Below are 26,853 nucleotides of genomic sequence, written 5' to 3' on the forward strand. Positions count from 1 at the left end.
GGATGATCCCTACAACCTCAACATCTCTGGTTAAAGTGCCAACTGTGCCAGCTGTGGTCAGACATCATAAATAAAACTATTATATTACATGATGGAAGTACAGAAATATCTAAATATGCACTCTAAATGTTATTTATGCCTTTATTACCTTTTTAAGCCTAAAATGAAACATACGTACAATCTAATTGAAATATTTTAAAAGACCTTACAGGTCTGTAATTTCCAAACTCCTATACAACCACACAGTTCATCTAAATTTGGAAAGAAAAACATACCTGCAGTATTATTTTTTTCACTATCATAATGCCCATCAGGGTGGCACACTGGTGACATGGTTAACATTTTTGCCTCGTGGTCCTAGGGCCCTGGGTTCAATTTCTCAGGTGCTACCTACTTGGAGTTTGTATGTTTCCTACAGTATGTGCTAGCATGGGTTTTTGCCAAATGCTGTACCTCAGTTTTCAGTCCAAAGACATACTGGTAGGATAATTGGCTTCTGGGTAACTTTGCCATGGTACCCTGGTGTAAGTGTGTATGTCTGGTATTTGTCTGTGTGTACTCTGTGATGGACTGGAGACCCATCCAGACTGTATCCTTCCTTGTGCCTATTACTTGATGGGATAATCTCTGGCTCCCCCATGACCCTAAATTTGAATAAGCAGTCAGAAAATAGATGGATGGATCATTATCAATAAACCTGCAAACTGTGGTTACTGAGTGGCTCAGCCATTAAAGGTGGTTGATTTGAGTGCAGGTTCATGTATCTGATTGGTCAAATTTCTAGCCAGCAGTGTCTGAAATTCCTCAGGTGTCAGTCAGATTAGTCAGTCAGATTGGCTTTCTGGCAAAGTGCAACTTCATACAGGCATGCAGAAACACCTGTGATAGACATACCACTCTATCAATCAATGCCTGGGGCTAGCAGCATGTGTTGTTATCTTGTCTATCCATCCCCATTCTTCCCGTGCACAACAAAAGTCACTGCTGTTAGCCAGTATGTAAAGTGAAAATTGGCAACTCCAAACTACAAGGGCCTAAAATGAAAAACAACCAACATTCATGTTCCATGTCCCAGAACATATGAATATTGCTTGACTGAAATGTGAAATGCTAGGATTTAATTTTTGAATACATTAATTCTTTTTTTTCTTTCATGTGTAGCTATAAAAAGAAATATCACACCTTCCAAAATGAGACAAATGGGCTTGTTACAAGTTCACATTGTAGCTAGCAACTGACTTACAAGGTGTTACCATTGGCACACTGTGCATCATCCTTTGTAAGACATACAAATTGAGGATCTACTGAAAAGGGACTGCAGCAGCTTTTGTTAATTCACAGCTCACACTCTAATAACTGAAAGGAGCTTTTGACAAAAGCGTCTCCCATGGTAAATGAATAATTAGTACAAACATTAATAATTAAAACAGAAATCAACAGCAAATTGTGGAATGCTAAATGAGGTCATATACTCAATTGTGTTATACATACAGTAGAGTCTTGATTATGAAATAAATATAAATCTATCAGAGTAGTAGCTATGGTTTATATGAAACTCTGTACAGTAAGTGTTTACAGAAACAGTATTATTTTAAAGTTTAAACTACAGTATGAGTATAATCAAAACAACATACTGTATAAACTGTACCTTATCACACTCACATAAGTTTTAGTTGATGCAAAGACACAATTATGTTATTTGTGGACATAAAAAATTCTACTCATTCAGTTAAATAAAAGTCATCTGTTAGTCAATACTATACTGTAATAAGTAAAAAATAAAATATATATATTTTCACCATTAATTACTAAACATGCAATGCTGACAAATTAACTTCTTTGAGTATGATAAGTTGCTATACTATGTACTGTAAGTCCTTATGTTAGATTTGTCCACTACCCCTTACCAGCCAACTGTGCAATCGTGAAAAGTGTGGCGGCATATTTTTGGTAGAAAATGTGATCTTGAGCATGCAAAAAAGTGATATTTACATGTACAGTATAAAAGACACAGGTTTACCAATTTTAATCACACTGCATAGAAGCATTGGCCTAGAGAAGGAAACAACAGTTAGGATATGAAATTGCATGGTCTATCTTGTCACCATCCCTTCACTCCAGCAGTGGTGCTTACTGATAGGAAATACACGTGAAAGACCCAAGCCTAAATAACCATTAGCTATGACGTAGAAGGGAATACTTCCACGCAGCAGCAGCTATAGCTTTTGACACAGTTAGGCATCATGTAAAACTGATTAAACCATCAATTACAATTATCTTCAGATGATGAAAGAGCTGCTGTAAACTGTGAGCTGAACAGCACAGCTGCAGTTTGTTCAAATAGAGTATATGAAACAGTATCCCAAAGTTACTGTATGCCAGTAAGTCTGTAAGCAAACTGATGTTATCTGAAGAATCTTACTTCTGTGTCACACTTGCAATGTAGAGTTGTAGAAAATGGGTAAACAAAAAAACGAAAAAGGTTTACATAAGTCTGTTTAAGGGAATTGTATTGGTATGGAAGTGGGGCAGCAAAGTGGTGTAGTGGTTAGCATGGCTGCTATGGAGCACTTGGTTCGATTCCAGACATGTGATGCTACCTACGTGGAGTTTGTATGTTTGTGTGTTCTCACCATGTTCATGTGGGTTTCCTCCAGGTGCTCTGGTTTCTTCCCACAGTCCAAAGACTGGTAGACTGGAAGGCTAAGGGAGGATTGGCCTTGATGTGACTGTGTGTGCCCTGTGATGGACTGGTGTCCTGTCCAGGGTATATTCTACCCTGTATCTGTTGCTTTAGTCATTGATGTCAATGCTGTATCATGTAAAAAAAAATATTGTAAAAATTGTGAGACCAATTCTCCACCAATAGTTATCATCACTGATTTGTTGATCATTAACATATTAACACTCAGTTTCACACAGAAAGGTAATAAACAAAGGAACAAGTAATAGGTTTATTCCAAGCTGAAAAGAGAAGAGAGAAAACACAATGTTTCGACTGTGAAGCCTTTTTCAGGTATAAGGTGTGTGAACAGCACAGCTGCAGTTTGTTCAAATATAGTAAACTGTATGAAGCATTGAAGCATTGGACCCTCACAGCTGAAAAAGGCTTCACAGTCGAAACGTTGTGTTTTCTCTCTTCTCTTTTCAGCATGGAATAAACCTATTACTTGTTCCTTTGCAGACTATGCATGCTGACGCAGCTACCAACCTGAAAGGTAATAAAGCTGTCTGCTTCAACTTGTGACCAATATCAAGCTTTAACTAGCCCATTGTAAAATATACTTTTGAGATTTACTTTTCACATTTATTGAAGAGCTATTGTCTCACCCACACCACAGTCAACACGTGAATTGAAATCTTAAATCTGGGGCCACATTTCGGGAGTGTTGATCTACAGTTCAATTTTTAACATTCAAATTCTTTCTATAGAATTCAAAGGTCTGTTCTTCCTCTTTCTGACAGAAATGGCATGAAACAGTCCAAAGACTGTATTTAACTACAAATCTTTCAGATGATGTCATGGAAAAATGAAGATTAAAAAAAACTTCGGGTTTGCTTTTTCTAGCTTGCACTTCAGTTATATTAGACACCCATACAACCTTGTGTGCTTCTAGTACACAGTGAGTGGTTTGGGTTATGCTGTGTTGGGAGACTAGGTATTAGATTGTTTAGTCTCCTGCTTCAAATGCACTGCCAGTTGGTACTGACTTGAATTCTTGTTGAACGATTCCAAGGTTCAAATCTCCTCTCTTTACGGTCACAGGGGAATTTTTTTTTTATTATTAATTATTTTATCTTGGCTATACAACCGGTTTTTTATCCTGCATATATGGTGCTGCAGGTTTCTATGACAACCACATGGAAATTACTGCTTTGAAACTCATTGTTTTTTAATTGATGTTGATATTTAAATAATTACTTGTGAAGACCAACTGCAACACAGTTAAATACTTTTTTAAAATACTTATGATTTGTATTATATTAACATTATGTTACAATATTATTACTATATTATTTAAAAATAGCACTGATGAAACCAAGAGGATCTATTTTTGCACAGCCATTCGAAACTGTGTGCTCCACCCACATACCAACAGTACTATCCACTGTACTATCACCTACATCTGAAATATTGCTTGTAATTAAAAGCACATTGTTGAAATGCAGTTGAAAATACATAATGACATAATATGTTTCAGATGATTAGTTTCTCTTTCAAGGAGTTGCTATACAGCTGTTTAGGAAATCCAGTTCATTACCATGCACATAATGTACGATAAAACTCTTTGATCCTCTAGATTTCTTTGCCAGAAGAAAACATGAAAATGTGTTAAACAACAAGATGAATATTTTGCAACCCAGGCTGGAGATTCTACATTAATCAGTTTTGAATTAAATTGTTAATTTGCCACATCAAATGATACCAAACACACACAAATTGCAAAATCCCATGACAAGGACTCCAGTCCGACATTCTTTTCAAGTTATCTAAGGCAAATGAGGCTGTATTTAAGCAGGAACTATCAGGGACCTGGACACAAATCTATGACTTTGTTTTTGTTTACTGTAGCTAGCAAAAAACGCAACTACTTTAATTTTAGTTTTAACAGTAATAAAAAATATCATTATTTGAGGGTAATTATGATATGCCCCCAACATACAGTATTTGGGGATTCATTCAGATTTGTATAATTTTAAAAATGTTGGCTTTTTTAAATAAAGCATACAGTAATTTCATTGAATGTTTTTGTGAGCATCTGATTTATAGGAAATAATTCAAATACAATGTATTATATATTAAATAGATAAGATATATTTTAAGTACCTGCAAAAATGCTAAAAGTACATGGCACTATGAGAAAAACAAATATTTCACTACATTAAAGCACAATGAGTACAATAATGCTCCAACCAAGATAAATAATCCAAGTAGGTTTCTCACTGCAGTCAACCCAAGTAGTCATTACAAATTTTCCCTTTGCGAATTCTTAGAAAAGTATTATGAAATGCCAGATTGAGGTAAATTGCCTTTATTAGTGTAGTCGGGTAAAAAGTTACTTAAAAGAATCATTATTTTTTGTAGTCAAACTATTTAATTTTACCAAGTATCTAAGCCAATAACAAATTCAACAATGTAAATTGCATGGTAACACATCAATATTATTATGAATATGAAAATGAAACGTGAAATATGCTTCAGGCCAAGTGTAACAGTATGGAAATGCAACTAACTTCATTTTGCCTTATAGCTGAGAAATAGATACCCCCCTAAAACTTTACTTCAGAAAATGAATCATCATCCACCCTATGATATTGACCCATACAGTACTTATTAATTTAGATTTAGATTAATTTAAGTTTCAAAAGCTTTCAAAACATCAAGCACAGGACAAGGGAAATGTGTCACATCCAGGCCATCCTTTAGACTGTTAAAAAGGTCAAAGCCATCTCTGCATATATCCTGGCCCATGGGACCAATTACACTTGGCACTGGTTAGTTTGGGTCATGCTCCTCTCATCTGCAAAGCCCAGGTATAGTAAGATCTCAGACTCCTGGCACCTGTTCTTCAGTTCTGTGCCAGTCAACATTTATCAGCAGCTCTAAACAGCTGTTTCTGTTTTTGTGTTGACCGATGGGATTACAGTTTGTCAACAGCAGGCACAACAAAACACAGGAACACGGTTAAAACAGCTCTGTCAACAAAACTATTTGCAATAAATTGCACACGTAAAAGATGTATAAAACTGTCTTTTCACTTGCCGACAATCAAGTTAGTGTGTTTTTAAAAAAGTGGTCTGAAAATCACACACTAATTATGGTAAACTAACTGATTATGGTAATCTCTGAGCAATCTTACCAATGTATGGGAAAGAAATATTTGAAGATAATTTGCTTTTAATTTGAAAAATTATTGAAGCTGGCAATTAACTACTACCAGAACAAAGCTCTTTATGCAGGAGATAATAGTGTCCCACAGAATAACTGCAGGTAAACCTCAGACTTGAATGAACCTTCCAATCCCTAACACTGAAGTCTACATGTGAGTCAGCTTGTTATTTTAGATATTATTTCATTTTCATTAACCTACGGCAATTATTTAAAAAGCCAGAAGCCAGAATAATTGCTAAAAGAAACGCGATTTCGAATTCCCTTCCACAAAAGACCTTATCGCATCCAGTTGCCAGGAAACAGCACACAAAAGCAACACGTCTGCTTGTGATACAAGGGTCAGAGAAAGAAGCCAGTTCTTACAGACTGAAAGTGGACAAAATGTTGTAGGTTGAAGAGAAAAAATGCATGAAGGACAAATCTTCATTCACACTGTAAAAACATTAGACTTTACATCACTTATCTTCCCACACACTTCCTCTGTGGATATATGGGATATACAGAAGCTTCTGATGAAAGTTCCTTTTTACTAATACACAGCCTTAAACAATTTCCTCATGATAAGTGGTAGAAAAAATAAGTATCTTTTACATTTTTAGTATAGCCTCGATAATCACAATAGGTTTTGTCTACTCTGGAACAAGTCTGGAACAAACTATTCAGGCCTGTTGTTAAAGTCAATACCATCACTTTTTTCAATAAATGGCTTGAAAGAGTCTTGGATTACTTAGCTACTAAAACCCAAATGAGCTTAAAGGGGCAAAATGGCCTCTCATTTGAAAACTTCCCTATGTTATTTGATGTGAATTATTAATTCTTCTTTAAAGGAATTGTATTTTTTACAAAATACTTTATGTAAAAGTACAATCTACAGTATTCTATTTTTGCTAGTTAAATGGTTTTAAATTTCCTCAAGCCTGCTGCAAATACTTTAATTACATGGGACACTGTCATTTTGGCCGTCTGACCTTCCCTAAACCATGTAATCATTACATATACTGTATACTGTATGCACCACTGGCTCTGTATACCAAGAATTATTTGTATTAACTCCTTGTTTTTAGATCTGTGACTACTGTTATCTAGATTCCACACAATATCTAAAATTACTCTAATCAGAACATGGTCTATTTCTGAGCTTCAGCCTCACATTCTGGCAGAGAAGGAGAAAACATTTCATGATTTTCCAAAATACATACATTTTTGGCTTGTGTGTCATGATAGTTGTGAGACTAACAACTTGGATATCATCGTAGATAAATGTATCCATGGTAATTCAAAATCTGACACCATAGATGACACCACAGATAAATGTATCCATGGTAATTCAAAAATAGGTAGTGTTTTTAATTTACCTCTGCTGCAAATGCATATTCTTTATGGTAGAAATGGGGGAAAGCGTGTAGAAGAATGTGCCAACCATGTTCGCTCATTTCTTCTCTAGGAAACTTGTATCATGTGGAAAATGTCTGAGGAAAAAATACTGAATTCACAAAAAACAGAAGTACTATTTTAAAACTAATAGAAAAATCTGGATACTTTGGAATTTTCAGTTCTGCTAGGTCTAACAGTAAATATCCCTGTACCACAAGGGGAGAATAAGGAACTCTCCTTCAACCTGCCCACCCATCAAGTCATTCATCTTTTCACAAGCTTTGCAGTGACCTACAGGAGGATTAGTGCTGTAAGAAGCAGAATCTGTAGGATCCTAGGAAGCCATGGGACTGGATGTTTCGCCAGGAAATGAGAGAGTCATTGGCAATTAATCTCAGTATGCCACCGCAAGGGGAATCATGAGCACAGTCAGATAGTGACATGACCCATCCTTGAAAGAAAATCAATATTTTACTGAATCTCTTCACCACCAGGACCATTAATATAAACAGAAGATCACTGATGAATGCATTATTTAGGGAAGGACTGCACATCAATCTACAACATCAATTTGCTTAACTTACAAAACACTACCACATAGACCATGATTAAATCCATTCAGATCATACTGTACATGTCATGTATAGAAGTGGGTTAATTCTGCTTACATTGGTTCTAACAGAAATGTGACTTTGAGTGTGGCATATTCCAGCTCTGTAAAACCAATAAATAAAAACATTCTGGCTCTCTTGTATGCAAAAATCACTACACTACAGGCTTCAAAAGTATTCACGTCTGTTTTTTTTAAATGATATGTAATGTAGTAAATAAACATGTGCAGATCCAGACCAATGTGCTATGTTTGTATTTCAAGCAACAAACCATGATTTGTAATTTATACAAAAAAGCATCATTTATTAAAATACTGTATTTTAATGCTACACCTTTAGTTTTTGTCAGACTATGTAGCACTTTTTTTTACATATTATAATATTAAAAAAAAACATTTTTGTTTATTTTGCCATGTTCCTGACCAGATTAACAGCAGGACAAGTTCAATTAATTAGCTGTTTGTGACTGTGATTCCCCAGCTGATGATGAGCACTGCCCGAGCTGGTGTGGGATTGAATCGGTCAGGCAGTCCTTGACCCATACCAATAGTTACTGGAGATGACAAGATGACTATGAACTGCTATCAGAGAGCGACATCATTCATCCAGTCAGTGTTAATTCTCCTGTAAGGCACTGTGGAACTTACAGCATGTCAAATGACTAACAGCTATGATACTGTAGGTGGGTGTAGTTCAAGTTGTAGCAGGTCATAATTTTCTCTGTGTGTGACAGGTTGTAGCAGTAAGCTGAGTAAATTGAAAATGGTGATCAAACAAAAAAATCATATTTTCTAGTATTTTTTAATAATATATCATAAAAAGGACAAGAATGCTGATAAGCAAAAACACTCTGAGAGGTGAATTGAATTATTATAACACACTCAGTACTGGGCCAGAAGAAAAAGGGGGTTTTATTTCCAATCATCCAGGAAATTCAGTTTCTTCTAAAGATCTGTTTTCAATTAAGTGGAATCAGGGTGCCACAATCCATTTCTGTTTTGTGGCTAAGCGGACACTATTTATAATTTGACCTACCTGTATATTTCTAAAGATTTGATTACGTGCAGCAATTTAATTCACTAAAGCAGTGAATTTCTTTCAAATTCCTAGATTTATTTTCATCCCATACACCACCTGTGCGTTTTCTTCATTTCTATTTGATGCTTCAGAATCTTAACTGGACTTCTTGAGCATCACATTAAAAAACTAAAGAGGCAAATAAGAATCTACTCACTAGGTACAGTACCTCATATATTTCACAGCAGCCAGCAAGTGACTGTCGAAATGTCAGCAGAGCAAAGGAAGGGAAAGGGGGTTTTGTTACTTTTGCACTGTACAAGCACTTATATACTGTATGATTATATAAAGCTTTTCTAAAATTAAGTTTGAAATTCTTTTAAAAAACTCTTTATGCATACACATAAAAAGCATATGGCAATATTTATTTGAAAACCAAAAGTTTGGAAAGCACTAATGTAAAAATAAATTAATATGCACTTCTATTTCAGAGTCTCTACAGTATTTAAGCTTACAAAAATTCAGTTTCAAAGTGGGAACCACTTCAGTATTGTGAAGTTGTATATACTGTAAGTGCTGTAATGTCTGTTACAGCATTCCTTAGTTTCTACATTAAATATTTCTTTACTAAAAGTAAATATTAATCTTAAGAATGTGGAATATTTAGTTAATGACATATTTATTTTACCTTTTAATATTTTAACTATATCTCTTTTTGATGTAAACTCTTTTTTCCAAATGGGTGAAAAATGAAATAAAATGTACTGTAGGCTAGGTTTAACTTAATGTTTGAGAAACCATAGTAACCACAAAAACATCATACTTAAAATATAGGAGCTGTAAAACTCAAAAATCACTTGTTCTATTGGAAAAAAACAAAGTGCATTAGATAGGATTTGGCAGAGTTTTAAGAAATAATCTGAGAATTTGGTTTCTGAAATAACTTCAAAGACGATGCATAGTATTGTATATTAAAATGTCACATCAATGTAGTTTACAGCACTTGATCCTTTTACCCTCAACTTTTCTATTTTAAAAGCAAATATCCAACAATTTATTTAATATGCTTTCTTGTCATTCTACTAAATCTCACTTTATGAAAGCAATCATTCTTTTATCTCCTGGGACAAATGCACCCAACCAAAGGATTTATGGACTCTAGCAATCTTGAGAACATTTTACTTACACTTTTATGAAAGTTCAAAGTGGGATATGTTTAGAACTTTGATCTACATTTTGTATAAATAATAGCCTTGCAAATGTTATTTAGTAGTTATTTTTTTCTGTTTATAATTCATGGTATTACCTTTTTAATGAAGAACTAAAAATTATATTTATGGAAACAGTGACCTCTTAGAAATGTAGAAAAAGCAATCTCCTACTGTATAAAATCAACAAAGCTTGAATGAATGAAGTACAGTACAAAGCCCATTTGACAAGTACTTTAGAAGTGGATGCTACTGTAGCTTAAGTTTGCAAAAAGCATGTATAAAAATACAAATAGTCTAAACAAACTGATAAAGTAACTGCTAACTTTTTTAAAGTGGCATACAGCTGATAAATATAGTAATATTTATTAGTAACACGAGCACAGCTTGTCAAATGCTGAACAAGAAATGAACGACAGTGAAATATCCTGGAAATAACTGTAAACTTACTATGAAATTCATTAAAAAGGGAAATGCTACATTATTTTGGTTTCTAGAAAAGAGATCTAGATTTCATCTATAAAAATATACAGTATGAAAGTGTTCAAGAAGTCATACTGTTTCACAAACCACCTCAATAAATGTGTTGTACTGCAGTGGGACAGATACATGGGGGCCTCTAGTGGAAAAACTAATAACCTTCTTTTCACGGAACTGAAGCATTTCAAGATGGCTTTAGGAATTTGCAGATTTGACCTGAAATCACAAAAGAACATATACAAAGTTAAATTTAGCACATAACTACAGGACTCACAAAATAGCTGAGTAATACAGTAAAATCCTAAACATACTGTATGTACAGTAGCATCAGTATGCACCATGCTGAAATGCATTTTAGGGAATGAAAGTGATTGAAACACTGCACGTTGTGGCTGCCCTGCTTAACCACATTAAATCACTTGAGCACACACTCTGTTCAATACTCAACCTTTGTTTCCCATAGCCTCCAAATAATCTCTTTATTTTTCATCCTCATAGCTGCCTACTACAACGAAGAGAGGTTCACTTGCATTTTCTAAAAAAAAGTTCAATAATTACGTCATTTGGAAGCCACTGAAAAGGCAAGCAAATAAGAGAATACAGCATCGGATCCACTAGTCTGTATAACTTTGAGAGTGTTCCTTCGTGGAAACTATTCTCTTTATTTAATCTGATTCCTTTTTATTTTTGTGTCTGGGCCTGAACTGAGAAATAAATATATTTTTTAGTCGAGGTTTCACCGTTCTCTGATTCTCCAACCTGCCACAATAATGTTATTATATTGATTATTGTGATTATGCAATCATATACAGTAATACATAAGCCAAAGTTATTTTCTAGTATAAGTATCCTTTTTTCTGTAAAACACTACATCTAAATCTAAATTTAATCCAGACCCTGACGTAACGTTATATCTATCACAACAACTATCTGAACTCAACAAAAAAAACAAATTCAACCCATATATTTTTAACTAGTCAAACCTACCTTAAAGTAAAGATTTTTCCAACTCTGTTGTCAAACACTATTTTCAAAATGTTCACTATTTCATATGAAACAGAAGTAAGCTTAAGATGTCCTTATCTCTAAACCATTAAACCATTACCCTTAAAAAACCCTAAACCTAACGGTACAGTAGTTCCATATTTAATTAAGAATCTAACACAAGATAAAAACATAGGCTATAGTGTACCTTAACAACAGCCACATCCAAAATGTATAATATCAAAAACAGGAAATACAAATTGGGAAAAAGAAAGTAAGTTTATTTCTCTTTTTTCATGTTTGAAGTTGTTTTGGAAAATCCTAGACTGTATAGGGGAAAACAGCTTATATACTGTAGAATGAACTAACAGGTTTAAAATCCTGACTCATTACTCTTGCTATTGAAAAATCAAACAATCATTTTTATATCTACTTTTAATTCAGGTTTGAAGGAACGCACACTCATTTTTACCTTTAAATATAAAATAGATCATTTGAGCAAAATATGATTAAAAAAGACATTGTTAGCAGCCAATACCTTAGCAAAATACTTCAAAATGTAGAGTCTCTCCAACACTTACTTCCAACTGATAGGATACAATGAACTCAAAATAATACAGGTGTAGGGTGGCATGGCGGTGTAGTGGTTGGCATTGATGCCTTGTGCAGCTGGGCCCCTGGTTTCAATTCTGGACCTGGGTGCTATACTGTATGTGCTGGGTTTGGATGTTGTGCTTGTGTTCATGTGGGTTTTTTCAAGGAGTTCAGGTTCCCTCAAACTCCCTCCCTCCCTTTAATAGAAAATGTTCACTTTTAACTGACTGATTAATCCACCAGACTGTGGTGAATCTGGATTTTGAATTAGTAGGTCACTCAATCAATTGGCATTAATCAAAACATCAGATATTAAATCAATCAGCAATCAAAAAACAAAACAAAACATTAGCTATTAAAGGCTTTGGGGATTTGTTTTTGCTTTGTATCTTTAGTTAGTGTTTTTGGTTCTCTAAATTTTATAGTGTCACGAAAAAAAATACTTATTCCTCCTACCTGGCTGTTGTAATGCTGGTGATTCATTTTTTGAGCTATGACTTTCTATGTTCAACGATGAAATGTGAAAACTGTCTTTTTGTATTGAGAAAAAAAGATGTTAAGGTCTAACTGCAATGTTACATAAAGAAATGGTAAATGACTCATTGTTTTAATCCAGATTTTAATTGCTACTCGTTAATTTAAAAGTTTTAAGGATACTTCATTAAACTGAGAACAGGCTGTTTGACCCTTCTATATCAGAAATACTCTTATTACTTTTTGTCCTGGAATACAACACACATTTCACTCCACCAATGAATCACACTCCTTCATGATTCAAGAACCTCTTGGCAAACTGTATGTAATGTCATAATACTTTACATTATTAATCACAATCACCTATGATAACCTACATAATACTAACAAAGTGCTTTTGGCCATATGGCCCCCATAGATTTGCTTAAATTTGAACTGTGCTACTACAGTACAGTAAGCTGTAGTTTTTATCATAAAAACTCCACCGAGAGATACCTCTATGTGTCATGTGGTTGTTGTATTGCACACAAGGTCTTCTTTCTGCATTACCGTGAGAGTGGGATAACAAGCAAATTAAGAGCCATTGTTAAACGGGTGATTTTAACAATTGTTGAATGTATGTAGGCCTCATAATTAACAGAATGTTTTAGACCAAAAGCTGGAGTGTGGGTGGCAAGAAAGGGGGCCACTTAACTATTTGCAAGCAGTGTCAATCGTGTGAAATTTAAAAAGTCAAAAATAATGAAAGAGAAGACAAATTACAGTATGTACTACAGATTAATCAAAATCACTACCTATACAAGCAGTAGCTAAAATCTCAAAAGCATGGATGCTACAGGTTGAAGACATAGTAAAGCAGACACCTGAAGAAGGCCCCATGGCCGAAACGTTTTGTTTTCTTTCTTTTTTTTCAGCATGGAATAAACCTATTACTTGTTCCTTTGCAGCCTACGCATGCTGACGCAGCTACCCTGCGTACTACTATACTATGCGTACTACTACTACTATAGTAAAGCAAAGTTACTTTTGATCAATGTTTTGACTAATTTAATTCTAGATTTTCTTCAATTCTTATAACCCCTCTTGATGTGTAACCACCCATGGGTCCAAGTGGCAGCAGATGAAATGTAAATCATAAATCATATCTTGTCCTTGTCAAATAAGACACACCTTTACAAGAAAGAAGTAATACTGTTTTTTACAGTAGGCTTAAAAAAAATTAGAAGAATGGGATTTTAAAATATTTACAAAGAACTTGGAATCAGCTTTTAAATATTCTGGTTTTTTTTCCCTAAACAATATTTGTTTTGGGGATGCAATGCATAACGTATTTGAAGGGATATTGTAAAAGCCCATTTTACATATAAAACGGGGTCAGTGATAAGGTTGACAGGCTCATTAATACCCTCAGTTCTGAAACTACAGAATAGTAAACTGTTGTCACATCCCTGTCTGAATACCTAAGTGTACGTGACAGAGTCTAATGTGCTGTATTTGGTTGGGCTTTATTCATCACTGACTGTAATTGTGTTATTTGACTATGAATGCGCAAACAGAATTGCAAGGCCAAAACTGAATACAGATCAAGGGCATGGTAAGGACAGACTTCACAAAAAAGGTGACTCGAAGCATTCATTTTGAAACAACTGGAATTATTTAATTTTATACTTATGTTCATGTTGAAAGTTACAGTATACCACTTCAACTTACTTTAATGATAATTTTAGATGTTCCGCCATGCAGTAACAGCACAAAGCTATTTTATGTCCAGTACTATATCTCATATGCCAATAATTTAGTTTCAATATTTGTAGGAAAATTCTACTTAATCATTTTCACTACATACTGCAGTATATATAAATCGTACAACCCCTACTAGTGCATATTTGTAGATATGTAGAGAATATTTGATTTGAGTATGAGCTGATGAATAAATATGAAAAGATCTCTTTAAGAAGAAGAATCTTAACCACACCATGAAGAAAAAAAAAAGACTACATGTTAAAGTTTCAACTCTCCCACAAAAATGGCAATAAATAACAGTATTCATTCAATACTGAATTGACATTCAGCGGTGTCTGATCTCTACAATTTCTCTTGTTCTTTCTCTGATAAATGAAAGAGTGATTATTTTGAACGATAAAGGCAACTCAAAAGAAAATGCTCATACATTGACTTCTTAAAAAGAATTGTACACGGAAAATGTTACTGCCTTCATTTATGTGTCTTTCAGCATACAAAAGAAGTAATTTTAAAATGCAACTGCAATCTAGTGCAATTGTTTTCAATACTGCAAAGATGGCAAAGATTAATAAGCAGTTGCAAAGCTATCTGTAAGCTATGCCTTACCTTTGGGAGGTGTTTTTGTATTTCTGCCTGTAAGAGAAAAAGATAAAGCTCAATTAAATGAAAGTTATATATACAGTAAATATGTTAAAATGCCATAATTTAGGTGAAATAGGTGAAAAGGTAATAATCATTACTGTGCTACTCGAAAGAAAATAATGGAAAGACTATTCTTGTTATAAAACACTGGCATTTCATACTATACTATAAGAACAAAACCAATACTTGAAAATGATCTGGGGACCAGGTTAAAATAGGACAATAGTTGCATTGAAGCGCTACTGAGGGGAAAAAGAAAGTAAAACAATTTTATTAAAAGCAAAAAGCGAACCATGAAGTGAAGAAAAATTGCTGCAGTCTTGTAAAATGACCAGGACATTTTATGTGGTGTGAAGTGGCAGAACTGAAAGTCCATTGCCTAACATTCAAGAGGAATTGTGAGTCCACTGTGAGGGAGGAGGTTGCAAATGAAACACTTGACAATAAATAGAGCAATTGTTATCCGGTCAATTACCATCCTAAATCAACTGAACCAGAAAAGAACTAGTTGATACACTGGTGGTTTTTAAAACTTCAACTCTATTTTTTGTGTTCTTGGACCTTAAATGGTGGTTAATGTGTTTCTAAAACAAAACAGAAAAAAATCCATCCTTGATTATTCAATATTAGTTTCACTGAGATGTCTCAGTAGTTTTGGGTGAGCATTAAACATTTAAAGCCATACTGTAGGTTTCTTTAAAACCAATTGGTACCAGCTGCAAAAATGTTTATTGTTTTAATGATAAGATAAGTGCAAGTTTATCTAAATTATTTTTTGGGACCTACCGCACAAAACTGATGTCACTGGAAAGCTGGCCAAATAGGAAAAAAATGTATACAATAATGGCATCAAGGATTACTTTAGAGGATCGAGACTTACTTAATGAATTGATAGGCATGAGATTACTGCCAGTTTGCATCAAAATAGTGATGTTTCTCACTGATGTCAGAATAGTTCTTACAGAGCCCAGGTGTTGGAATCCTTGAATCAGTACCAGACAGTGAGTGACCCCTGCAGATCTGCTCATTCATGGTAACAAGCTAGGCTGGTTTCTCAGCAGCTTCACTTCTTAGTTACACTCAATGACTGCTTGCTAAGGGAAATTGAAGGGGATTATAATGAATTGAAACTTTCAGTTGAACTATGAACTGTAAAAACAATATTTAATAGCTCCCCCACCCCACCACCATAGATGTTCTTTTGCTCTGCCTATCTTTTTGCCAAGTAAAAAAAAAGGGAAACATTTTTAAAAGGTTGCATATGCCAGAAGAAAAGTATTCATTAAAACAGATTCTTGCAAAACACTTCAACCCCTTGGTTTCCACTTTTGTTTCACAAAAGTAACAAAAAATGTACGTGTTAAAAGTAACAAACTGTATGTGTGTGGGCTCAGGAAAACAAGGTGTCTGAAATATGTTTCAGGCTAGAGTAACTGTTTTATATATGCAGTACGTTTGTGTAAAAATAATTAAAATTCATTTTCAATTTGTTTTAGAAGTACAGTACTTTTATTATTCATCATGTATTTATTGATTTATTCATTAATACATAACTATATGTAAATGAAAACTAAAAAATCTTAAACAGTTTTTTAACCTTACATACTTAAGCTTAAGCAATACACTGCAAATATTTTGAAATGAGTGATGTAATGTTTGATTCTATTATAGTGCCTGTTATGAACTGAGGCATTTAATGGACTAATGTATTTGGAAGTAATAACATCCATTGCCATACTGTGCTAATTAACAAAATATCCACCTTGTTTTCTGTATTAATAACACATATGCATAATACTATACTCAGAGTTTATTACAGCTAGTTAAGATTTACAATTCATTAATGTAAAAAGGATATAACTGACCAAAGTGTATAACTGAGTCAGCTCTTGTCTATATCATTCATATCCCTTGACTGACATAAATTTCATTGAGAAGTATAAGATAAGATGAAGGATTATTATTGGATGTTGAATTGCACTTCATTATCAAATTGAACATGTTCTTCATTAGTATATTTTTGAGGAACTTGTGTTCAGAATTAAAATGTAGTACTGTAAATCATTTTTGTTTGCAGAATATATTTTCAACACCACAGTTTTAAGCTTTTTTTTGTTTTGTTTTGGCTTCTGGATCTACTTGTATCTTCTCTTGGATTTTACTATGACAGTGTTTATATTTAATGTGAAACTGTAGGTAAGGCTTTCTGTGGAGATGGATATGGTGCCTGGATGTTACTCTAACTTAAAAAATAAGGATTGTGAGACTTCACATCCACCACATTTTAACCAATGAAGGGAAATGACCCAGAATGCTACGCATTTGCAGAGAAATGTTTGCAGAAAAGAAGCACCTACAGCATGACACAATATCATCTGCTTCATATTCATTTACCATTGCTAGAACTGAGATTTCAATGATGCAAGAAGGAAGATAATTGGTTTTGGATTGAGGTCATGCTTCTAGTCCAAGGCCTATTTGAAAAGCTAAATATGCTATATGCACTGCTTAAAAACATCATGTAATAATAGTGCACAGATGGTGAAGGCATTCTCTTTCAGGTGAAAACTGCTCAGTGTTGACAAAAGATGCATGAATAACAATGGAAGCTAAGTCAAATGTAGTTTCAATGTCTGTCTAAATTCCACCAAAACTAAAAAAAGGTATTTTAATTAACAATATAAACTGTGCACTTTGCATTATAAAATATTCAGAAAAAATTGAATAAAGGCTTCTGCTTTCTGATAACGCTCTTTCTAACCCACACCTACATCTTTTAGGGGTTAAATATTTTTTCAGTCTTAAAACAGTTGATTGTAATATGTAAACATATTCAGAAAAGATTGCTTTCAAATCATTTGTATATATTAAACGGTGTTTCTGTACCATGCACAAATAGTGTAAAATAAATGCCATCCAAATCCTGTTGCATTTTCTCTACTTCTTTGTCAAACTTAAAACATCCATTAAAAATACTAAACTCTGTAGCAAGAGTTAGGCATTATTACATACTGTACATTTCATTTATAAAACTTACATTCCTCTGAGTCGCATCCACATTTTCTCTGTTTGTTCAGATTTCACGTACTTTAAGGAGTTGTTTTCCAAATCATCTGTGTCGCTGACAGGAGAATCCATGGTAAATGTCCTAAGGTAAAACAGCAGCAGTCAGGCAATGCATCAGTAGTTTCAAACCTTCTTCTTCAGTGCAACATGAATCTGGTAAGATATATGCATTTCACAGCTCTGACTACCAAACCACATCTGCTTCATAAAGCAACAAAACCCTTTCAAGCTGCACTGCTGCTCTGCCTGCAAGGTACTGTCCCTCCGCTGTCAAATGGTCAAATCAATCTCTTTCTGGTAATAGCTGCTGCTCAGCTCATAAGTACATTCAACACACAAGAAAACCTTAAGCACTACAGGCAGTGCCTGTCTACTCCAGCACTCCAGCTCTGACCACACTCAGGTGGCTTTTATAGTGATGTGCACAGTGACACACACACACACGTGCGCGCGCGCGTTCTTCCACACATTCCGTGTTCATGGGCGCCCATTACAAAAGTGAAGGGCTCCGGCATTCATTGCAAGTCTGCTTTCAAATTAATCCGTTGAAGGCTGAGATCTCAGCGGGATAGCAGATGGCATCAGCCAGAACAGCACCTCCCACTATCAGAGCACATATTGATACTCAAATCCGTGTGCCAAAGGTAATGTTTTAAGGGAAAGAGGAAAATTTCTTCACATCTAATCCAGCCATTGACAGGGAAATGAAAAGAGAAGACTAACAGTTCTTTCAGAGCGGCATATCCAGTGTAATTTGTAGAGCTCCAGAGGCAGACATTTCTGAACATATAGATGTGACTGCAAATGTTGCTATCTTTCTTGAAAATTCAAATATGAAGCAATTGTTTAAGCAGTGAATACGTAGCTGTTGTAAAACCCTGAGCAAGTCCTCATCCCCTGGTGAGGAGTAAATCTGAAAGGCATCTTTTAATGTGCTGTATCCTGCAAATCCCAGTCCTCAGATACAGCTTCCTGGCATATGCTGCTTCCAGAAGAAGACTGATGAAAATTTCATGATTATTTGCAAAGCAAATAAGCATACAGAATGATTAGAAGAACTAATTTTTCTTTAGCCCAACTTGGAAAAATCATATGAGTAGCTAATACTGCAAGTAAGGCCTGGTGTTTGAATAGAGCATGGACTACTAGCATTCTAACACCCAATTAGTGCATACAGTAAATGTTTTTGATCTTTCGAAAAATAGACACTCATTCAAAAACTTTTCCAAGGTTCATAGCTATTTTAAAATCAGTGTCAATAGTGTTCTCTTTATAAAAGCAGGGGATTAATGTGAATGTGTGATGATTCAGCAATGAATACTGTATGTCTAGAAATAATTTTTTAAAACATTAAGATGGTAAAAAAATGTACAAACTCTGAACTATCAAAAACATGCTGGATTATAGAAAAGTACTTTAGATTTGTAACTTATAGTGATAATAATCATACTGTATAATATTTTTAGCTGCACTGAAATATACAAAGTGCCAGAAAACAGGAGAAATAAACACTATATCAAGAAATAAGGAGTTGCTGATGGATTTCCTTAAAGACAGGCATTTGGCATTATGCTTCTATGCCCTGATATTGCTCTAAACAATTCTTCCATGGAGTTAATTCTAATTCTTTCCTAAAGGTCTGTTTTCTATTGAATTACATTGCATTACAGAAAGCAACTTAATCATTTTCAAATTAGTACAGAGCAACAAGGGAAGAGATTTCCTCTATCAAATTACTTTGGTAAATTGTTCAGCTTCATTAAAAAGAGAAAATAATTTATCTGTTTGGTTTCTGTCTTTTAGATTTTCTTTGAATTGCTTTGTTTTGCCATTCAAACAATACAAGATTTTTGTCTAATGGCCTAAGACTGCATAAGATCATCCAACTGATAACACTAGATTTTAATTTTAACAAAACATTTGACTAACAATCAGAAAGGCATAAAAGCAAGACTGTTCCTCCGACAGTATATGATAATTTCTGTTAAATAATTAAACTTATACCTAATAAAATGAGTAAAATACTACTAACAGGTGCAAAAAATCCAGACATTTCACACTAAAATAATTTGTGTTCATGGTTGACATATATAACTGTATTATACAAATGTCCAATTGCAGCAGAAAATGAAAATTGGGTTCATTTCTGCCATTTGTTTTGTATAAAAAGTGATTTGAATAAACTATAAAACACACATCAATTAAGGCGCATTAACAGTGAAATTGTAAATAAAACATCCATCTTTGCTTTCCCTTTTAAAATGGTTATTGATGAGAAGTGTTGCCATAGCAACACACATTTCCCTGTAACAAAAATGGCAGTACTTAGGAGCTATGATGCCTGTGTAGCTGCAAGAATGGAGATCTGTTCTTTCTAGAAACACAACTTCAAAAATGAAATTGCAACTAAATTAAGCTCTTGTTAGCTCCACTACTCTAAACTCACTTCTGCCAATGCAATGATTGTTTTAATTGTTTGTATCTAAATAAAATTCCTTAAAACACAGCTATGGGGTGCAATTTAATATACAGCATCTGTCTGTCACTTTGCAGCAAGTATTGTTCGATGTGCTCATTAGATCCACCTGTTGCCGAGCAGTGCTTCACAGAAATGCTGCTCTTTTTTGTCATCCTCGTCTTATCTGGAGCAAATATGAGCTCATCCAATTTGAATGGCACTTACACCTAGTTACGGTATCTACAATCTATTAATGTTAGAACCTGTTCATGATTTACAAGAGAGTGGTGTGAAAAGCTTTTTCTTTTAATTTAATTGTTTTAGCATAATTTTCTCCTTCCAAGCAAGAAAATTAAGGTTAAACCTTGTAACATTTGTGTTAACAAAACGCCAAGATGCCCAGACACTTGAGGATATGTTCTCAGTTAGTGGGGGAGTCACTTGAGCAGTGCTTTCAAACTGCTTACATTAAGAGTACTGTATACTTAGACTAGCTGTTAGTATCTCCAATGATCCCATGCATATTCTGCATGAAGAATACCAATTGATTCCTCCAAACAGATGTTTTAGAGTCCCTCGATGCCAAGAACAAAATGAGGAATTCCTTCGTCAAACAATCAATGAAACTATTCAATCAATACACGAGTTTACAATAAAGGAGTACTGTTTTATGTGCAAGTGCAATCAGCGCTTAAATGCAAAAAAGTGTTAAAGTGCAATTATAGAGGCTTACAGTAACTTGTGGAGGGAGTAAACCTAGAGGTTTTGGTGTAGTTGTGTAGTTTCCTGTAAGGAGTGGTGTGGAGTGACTATGTCTTTATGTAATTTTAAATTTATTTATTTAATGTTTATATGTGTTTTGTCACTGTCACTGTGTGTGTAAAACATTCTGCTTGGGTGCAAAATAATTCTGAGAAATCAGACAATAAAATATTATTGTATTGTATCATATCATAAAATATCATATCATATGGTACTGTAACAGACACAAACCCTGTCATCAATATTATTTTTTAAACTTTATAGCTTATAATGCATTGCAAATGACCTATTTTAATTCATTATACATCCCATTGAAGACTTTATCATACAGTACCTGAACAAATATGTTTATATACCACTTTCAGATGAAGCAGGCAAATATTGTATGAACAATTCTAGAATGTAATCCATAATCATGGAAAACATATTACATATCAAGTTTCTAACGAAGGAGAATCAAATTTGATCTTTCCTTGTGTTATCATTATACAAAATAAAGAGAAAACAGTGATACCAATTAGAATATTAGAAAAATGCATGGTAATGAAGTGCAAAATAATACAGCATAATTTGTGATACCACCGTCATTCAATTAATGTCTTAACCTATTTTTACATTAGATTTTCAGATACTAGCATTTCTATTAAAAGAATGTCTAATTCAATCATTTTTTTCATCTTCTATTTTTGCCACATAAACATAAAAATCAATCTTGGCTTTTCTCAGCAGAAATGTAAATTAAACACTTGAATGGTTAATCATTGACACCCACTTCTCTTGATATTATCTCAATTACATTCTCATTATCATCTTAATAACATTTTTTTTCTTGTAGGGTAAATGTGTTAAGCTTTTATAAGAATAGATAATTAATCATATATTATTTTACAACAAGATAGTACTCTGTTATCATAGAGCCTTAATTATTTTCATTATTAAAAATACCATGACATACATAATCATTGTATAACAAAATGCAATATTTATGTAACTTTTGGCAGTGTTTGTTATTTTAATGATTAGGTAATTACCTAATAAGGTCATTAAGAAACACTAGACTTTACCCATTCTAATTCTAGTCCTCAAAATACTCAGATATATCTAGTTAAGCTCTAAAACACAAATATATATTTAATTTATTTCCTATGATGAAAAAAATACATATCAATTGCCATTTAATGTACAAGTGTACGAGTTTGAAATACTTCCTAGACGTTTGTAGGGGTTGTCCTTTCTAAGCAGTGTATGCACTTAGTCCTGTCTCTAGAAGTGCAGTATTCACTAAGGAAATCACTGATTCGCTGAGGAAATGACAGCCCTAGTCAGAGATCAGTTCTGTTACTTCCACCACAAAAGACCAGTGCAGATTTTGAACACTGAGTTAAGACCAAGCATATTTGGCTGGGGTTTCACTGGAACTAGACAGAATGTACATGTACTGTAAAGAACGAAAAACACAAAACATGTGGTGGGCACCAGAAGATGCTGGACAACTAGAAGAGAAGCTTGAACAGAAACAGGATGAGAGCTACTAGAAGCAGGTACCCGTGCCAGCTAGTCTGAAATTGGAACTCTGTGGTAGGTAGCGGTAAGATGCTGCACAACCTGAAGAGAGCTGTAGCCCAAAAGATTAGGCTGACACGGAACACAAAAAACAACTGCCACTTGCTGAATTTAGCAAGATGATAATAATATATTTTGAGCCTTATCCCCGAAAAAAGAAGGAATGTCAGCTACGTTTGCAGCTGGAAGCCTTAGGGGGGAAGAGTCGAAGGCAGACACTGACCAGTTGGACGCCAACCAAAAAAGCAAGGGAATGCTGTAGCTGTAGCTGCCTAGGCCCATGCTAAGGACAATGTGGTGATCAACATGCTGTATAAACCTGGATCACATGCAGACTGATGCTATGTGTTCGCACCCGCAGGGTGGAGTGGAGACCAGAAGCTCCTCCAGTGGACAGAGAAAATGACTGGGGAGAGGGGAGAGACAAAAACAACATATAAAGGCTGGGGCCGTAGGTGTGATGGGTTGGACATTCGATCAGAAATGGAAAGAGATGGGGGGAGGGAAGGAGAACGGAGTGGGAAAAAATAGGTAAAGAGCGGAAACAGGGACAAAACTGCCATGGAGACATAACTGCCATGGATATACTGTAAGCAAGCCTCCAGACAGTTTCTGGGAGCCTTGCTGATATCAGTAGACCTGAAAGAGAAAAACACAGGTGACATGGTGGGCATGGAGCCTATTGTTTTTAGTGGAGCATTGAGGCTGCAGAGACTCTGATTCTGGATGAATGCAATGAAGGTAAGGTCACAGCAATGCCAAATGAAACACATCCATATGCAATGAAGCAAGACATAGAGTGCTAGAGAGGAAGCACATGGTATTGCGTTCAGCCAAGTAGCTTTGTGCAGGGAAATGAAAGTTCAGCATTATAATTTGACCCAAACTTCCGTTCCATAACATCATATATAATTAATACACATACCGTACATACAAAATAAATATACATCAATTATGTAGAGTTAAAATTATTAACAGAAGTATATAGGATATAGGAAAGGATATATAGGATTGCATATTTCAATGGTCCCGTGTGATAAACGGATGGAATTTTTAATTGTTTCTAGTCCTGAATATTATCTTTATTGTTTTTACAAATAAAGCTTTATATCTGCAAACCATTTTATTATTGTGAGAATTTTCTATTACCATTATTATTCTTCTCTACATACAGTGTACCGTGCCAAAATGTAAAATGCTTCAAAGATATTCCTAGAAAGGGTTCTACATAACTGTACATTACATTGCAAATACCACATAAAAGCATTTGGAATATTAGATCAAAGCTGATGCAATAACACTATCTGTTCTATCCAAATCCTGTTGATACAATAGAATTTAGCTCCAGAAATTACTGGCATAAGTCTGACTGGCTTGATATACAGTGAGCAAAAAACTGCAATGGATTATTAATTTGGGTAAATCCCATATTTATCAGTGGGGGGTTATAGATTTGCATGTTAATATTCATTAAGGAGAAGAGAAATGACATAATTCATGACAGATGACATAAACAGTCAATAAAATGTCAGAGTCAAAATATGCCACTGCATATCAATATTTATTGAAAAATGCTACAGTTAAGAATCACACTTTTAGAATACCAGACTATACTATCAGGATTTTTGTTATTAATCATTCACAATATTATAAATGCCACAATCAAAGAGAAATAAAACAGAACAAACACAGAAATGTAAAAATAAATACAAAATGATAAGAAAGAAAGGAATAGTTTTAACAAAAGACTTTTAACTCAACACAATATCCTTAGTGAGAACAATACAAGACACAAAGAATACAGCAAATACATAAATGAATAATAGGATCCAAAGGCACAGTCAAGGGATTGTGCTATCCTAAAGTAAGTAATATATAGTAGAAATTGGTTTGAAATTTGGCTAAAAGATGTGAAAGGCCAACATAAGTCCATTGTACCACTCCAGCTCTTACAAATGCTATATACGGCACTTTCAACCTTTCTTCTGCTTTCAATGTTACTGAATATTTTAACTTAATTAAACGTGTACTAAATCAAACATTGACACTCTAGTCCATTAACATTAATGTACTTTAATACTGGTGAAGGAAAAGCTCATAGTTTTTTTTTTCTTCAGACACATTACTTCACTTTGCTACAAGTTGATCTGAATGAAAAAATAGACCCACAGAAATAAATCTTCTTACAAAACAGGTACAAGAATGGACTTGCATCAGATGTATAATATTCCAATTACGATATGCTAATCTTGCATATCAGTTTTATGGCCATAAAAAGGGAATGAAATTTCAAAGTTAATTCTTCATATCCATTTTAAAGGGTTTACAATCAGTTTCATGTGTAAAAAGTAAAATATTTATGCCAAAACCAAAGTAAAGCTTCCAGTCTCAATTTGTCTCAATCCCGTCTCAAGTCCCAATTACTCACAATATTGCCATTACAATAAATATCAATGGCAATATAATTGTTTAATTAACTAGTAGGTTAGAACAATGATGAAGAAGAGATATGTCATGTTACATTAAGACAAGATCCTGTTTAAGTCTCTGCTTTCATGAAAATTATTTACATATGACGATAAATATTAGCATCAAAACAGTAATACAACAAAAGCAGATCACATTATGAAACCTGTCTTCATAAAGATTACTGTTTTTATACTGTATACAATCTACAATCTGGTTAATAAAAGGTGCTTTGACACTTACTGTAACTGAAATTGGGTGATACTTATCCTCTGAGTTACCAAAATAAGCACCTACTTCAAGGAAAAAGAAAATCTGTCCTAAAATAATTTACAAGGTCTTTGTATCCTCCTCACTGATAGCTGATGTGTGGTGAGTGTTCTGGCGCACTATGACTGCCGTCGCATCATCCAGGTGGATGCTGCACATTGGTGGTGGTGAAGGGGATCCCTATTACCTGTAAAGCGCTTTGAGTGGAGTGTCCAGAAAAGCACTATATATGTGTAAACAATTATTATTATTAATAATTATTTGCACAATACACAAAGCACTTTTTTGACAAACCTTAGGAAACGGCCATTTAAGACTAGCTACACTAGTATTAAAGACTATTCCACAAATAACTTTTCCATTATCGAACAACAAAACTGTTGGATGCCTGTAATGATTGATTTTAATTTTAAATGGATTTTACTCCAAATGCTACCATTTAGAGGTTCACCTAAAATTGAAAAGACCTTCATGCTAAAAATTACACAAGAGCAAGTGCTGTACTTATTTATTCAGCCACACTTTTCATAGAAGTGTCTTCAAAAAGCTAAAACACTCTGATTAACACAATGTGTGTCACAACAATTTGTACTGTATTTTCAGTACATGCATTGTTTCATGTGAGGCAGGCTTTAGGTTCATTGGATTTTACCACCAATCATTAGAATGATGGAGACATACCGCACTAGAACAATCCCTCTTTCTGTTTTAATTTCAGTAACCCTTAGGAACTATGCCATAGTCACTTCAAAAGATAAGTAAGCTATGGCTCTGAGATACCCCATTATTCTGACTTCCTAATACCTTAACCAGAACAGTTTCCGTGGAAACATATCCAGACAGTGCAATAAATGAAAAGGAAATCGTAAACGTGTCGCTTTGCAACCACAAAATATGTCAAATTTAATCAGCAGAACTTAATGAAAATAAGTAAATAAATAATTATCAAAGTCAATGTTATACAGTCTTCTCTTGTAAATATATTTTAATAAAAGAGCTAATAGTTCAGACTCTGTTGCAAACCGATTGCAAATTAATTGCAAACTTTGAAAATACAAAATACAAAAAAACTATATGACTGCTACTGTATGTTATCTAGAGTTAAACAATTAACAATAAACAACATTTTGCCAATATATGAACAAAAATAGACTTACAACTAAGCATATTTTCAGAGAAATGTCATTCTCCAGAACAGATATTACCTTTAAATTAATTAAACACAAAAACTTCTATAAAATGCGGTAT

General features: G+C 34.2%; 1 protein-coding gene across 1 annotated transcript in view; it reads right to left on the bottom strand.

Moving 5' to 3' along the window:
* Positions 1-18,630, bottom strand: part of pde1a (phosphodiesterase 1A, calmodulin-dependent) — a 68,995-nt gene extending 50,365 nt beyond the window's left edge. Inside the window, exons 1-2 of the mRNA XM_088930357.1 lie at positions 18,058-18,630; positions 14,985-15,011 (exon numbers count right to left, since the gene is read on the bottom strand). Coding sequence (XP_088786483.1) covers positions 14,985-15,011; positions 18,058-18,158 — 128 coding nt within the window. The 5' untranslated portion in view covers positions 18,159-18,630. The remainder of the gene's footprint in view (positions 1-14,984; positions 15,012-18,057) is intronic.
* Between the last annotated feature and the right edge of the window lie 8,223 nt (positions 18,631-26,853).

Source organism: Atractosteus spatula, chromosome 13, assembly GCF_055471065.1.
Source record: "Atractosteus spatula isolate fAtrSpa1 chromosome 13, fAtrSpa1.hap1, whole genome shotgun sequence".
NCBI classification, from domain to species: Eukaryota; Metazoa; Chordata; class Actinopteri; order Semionotiformes; family Lepisosteidae; genus Atractosteus; species Atractosteus spatula.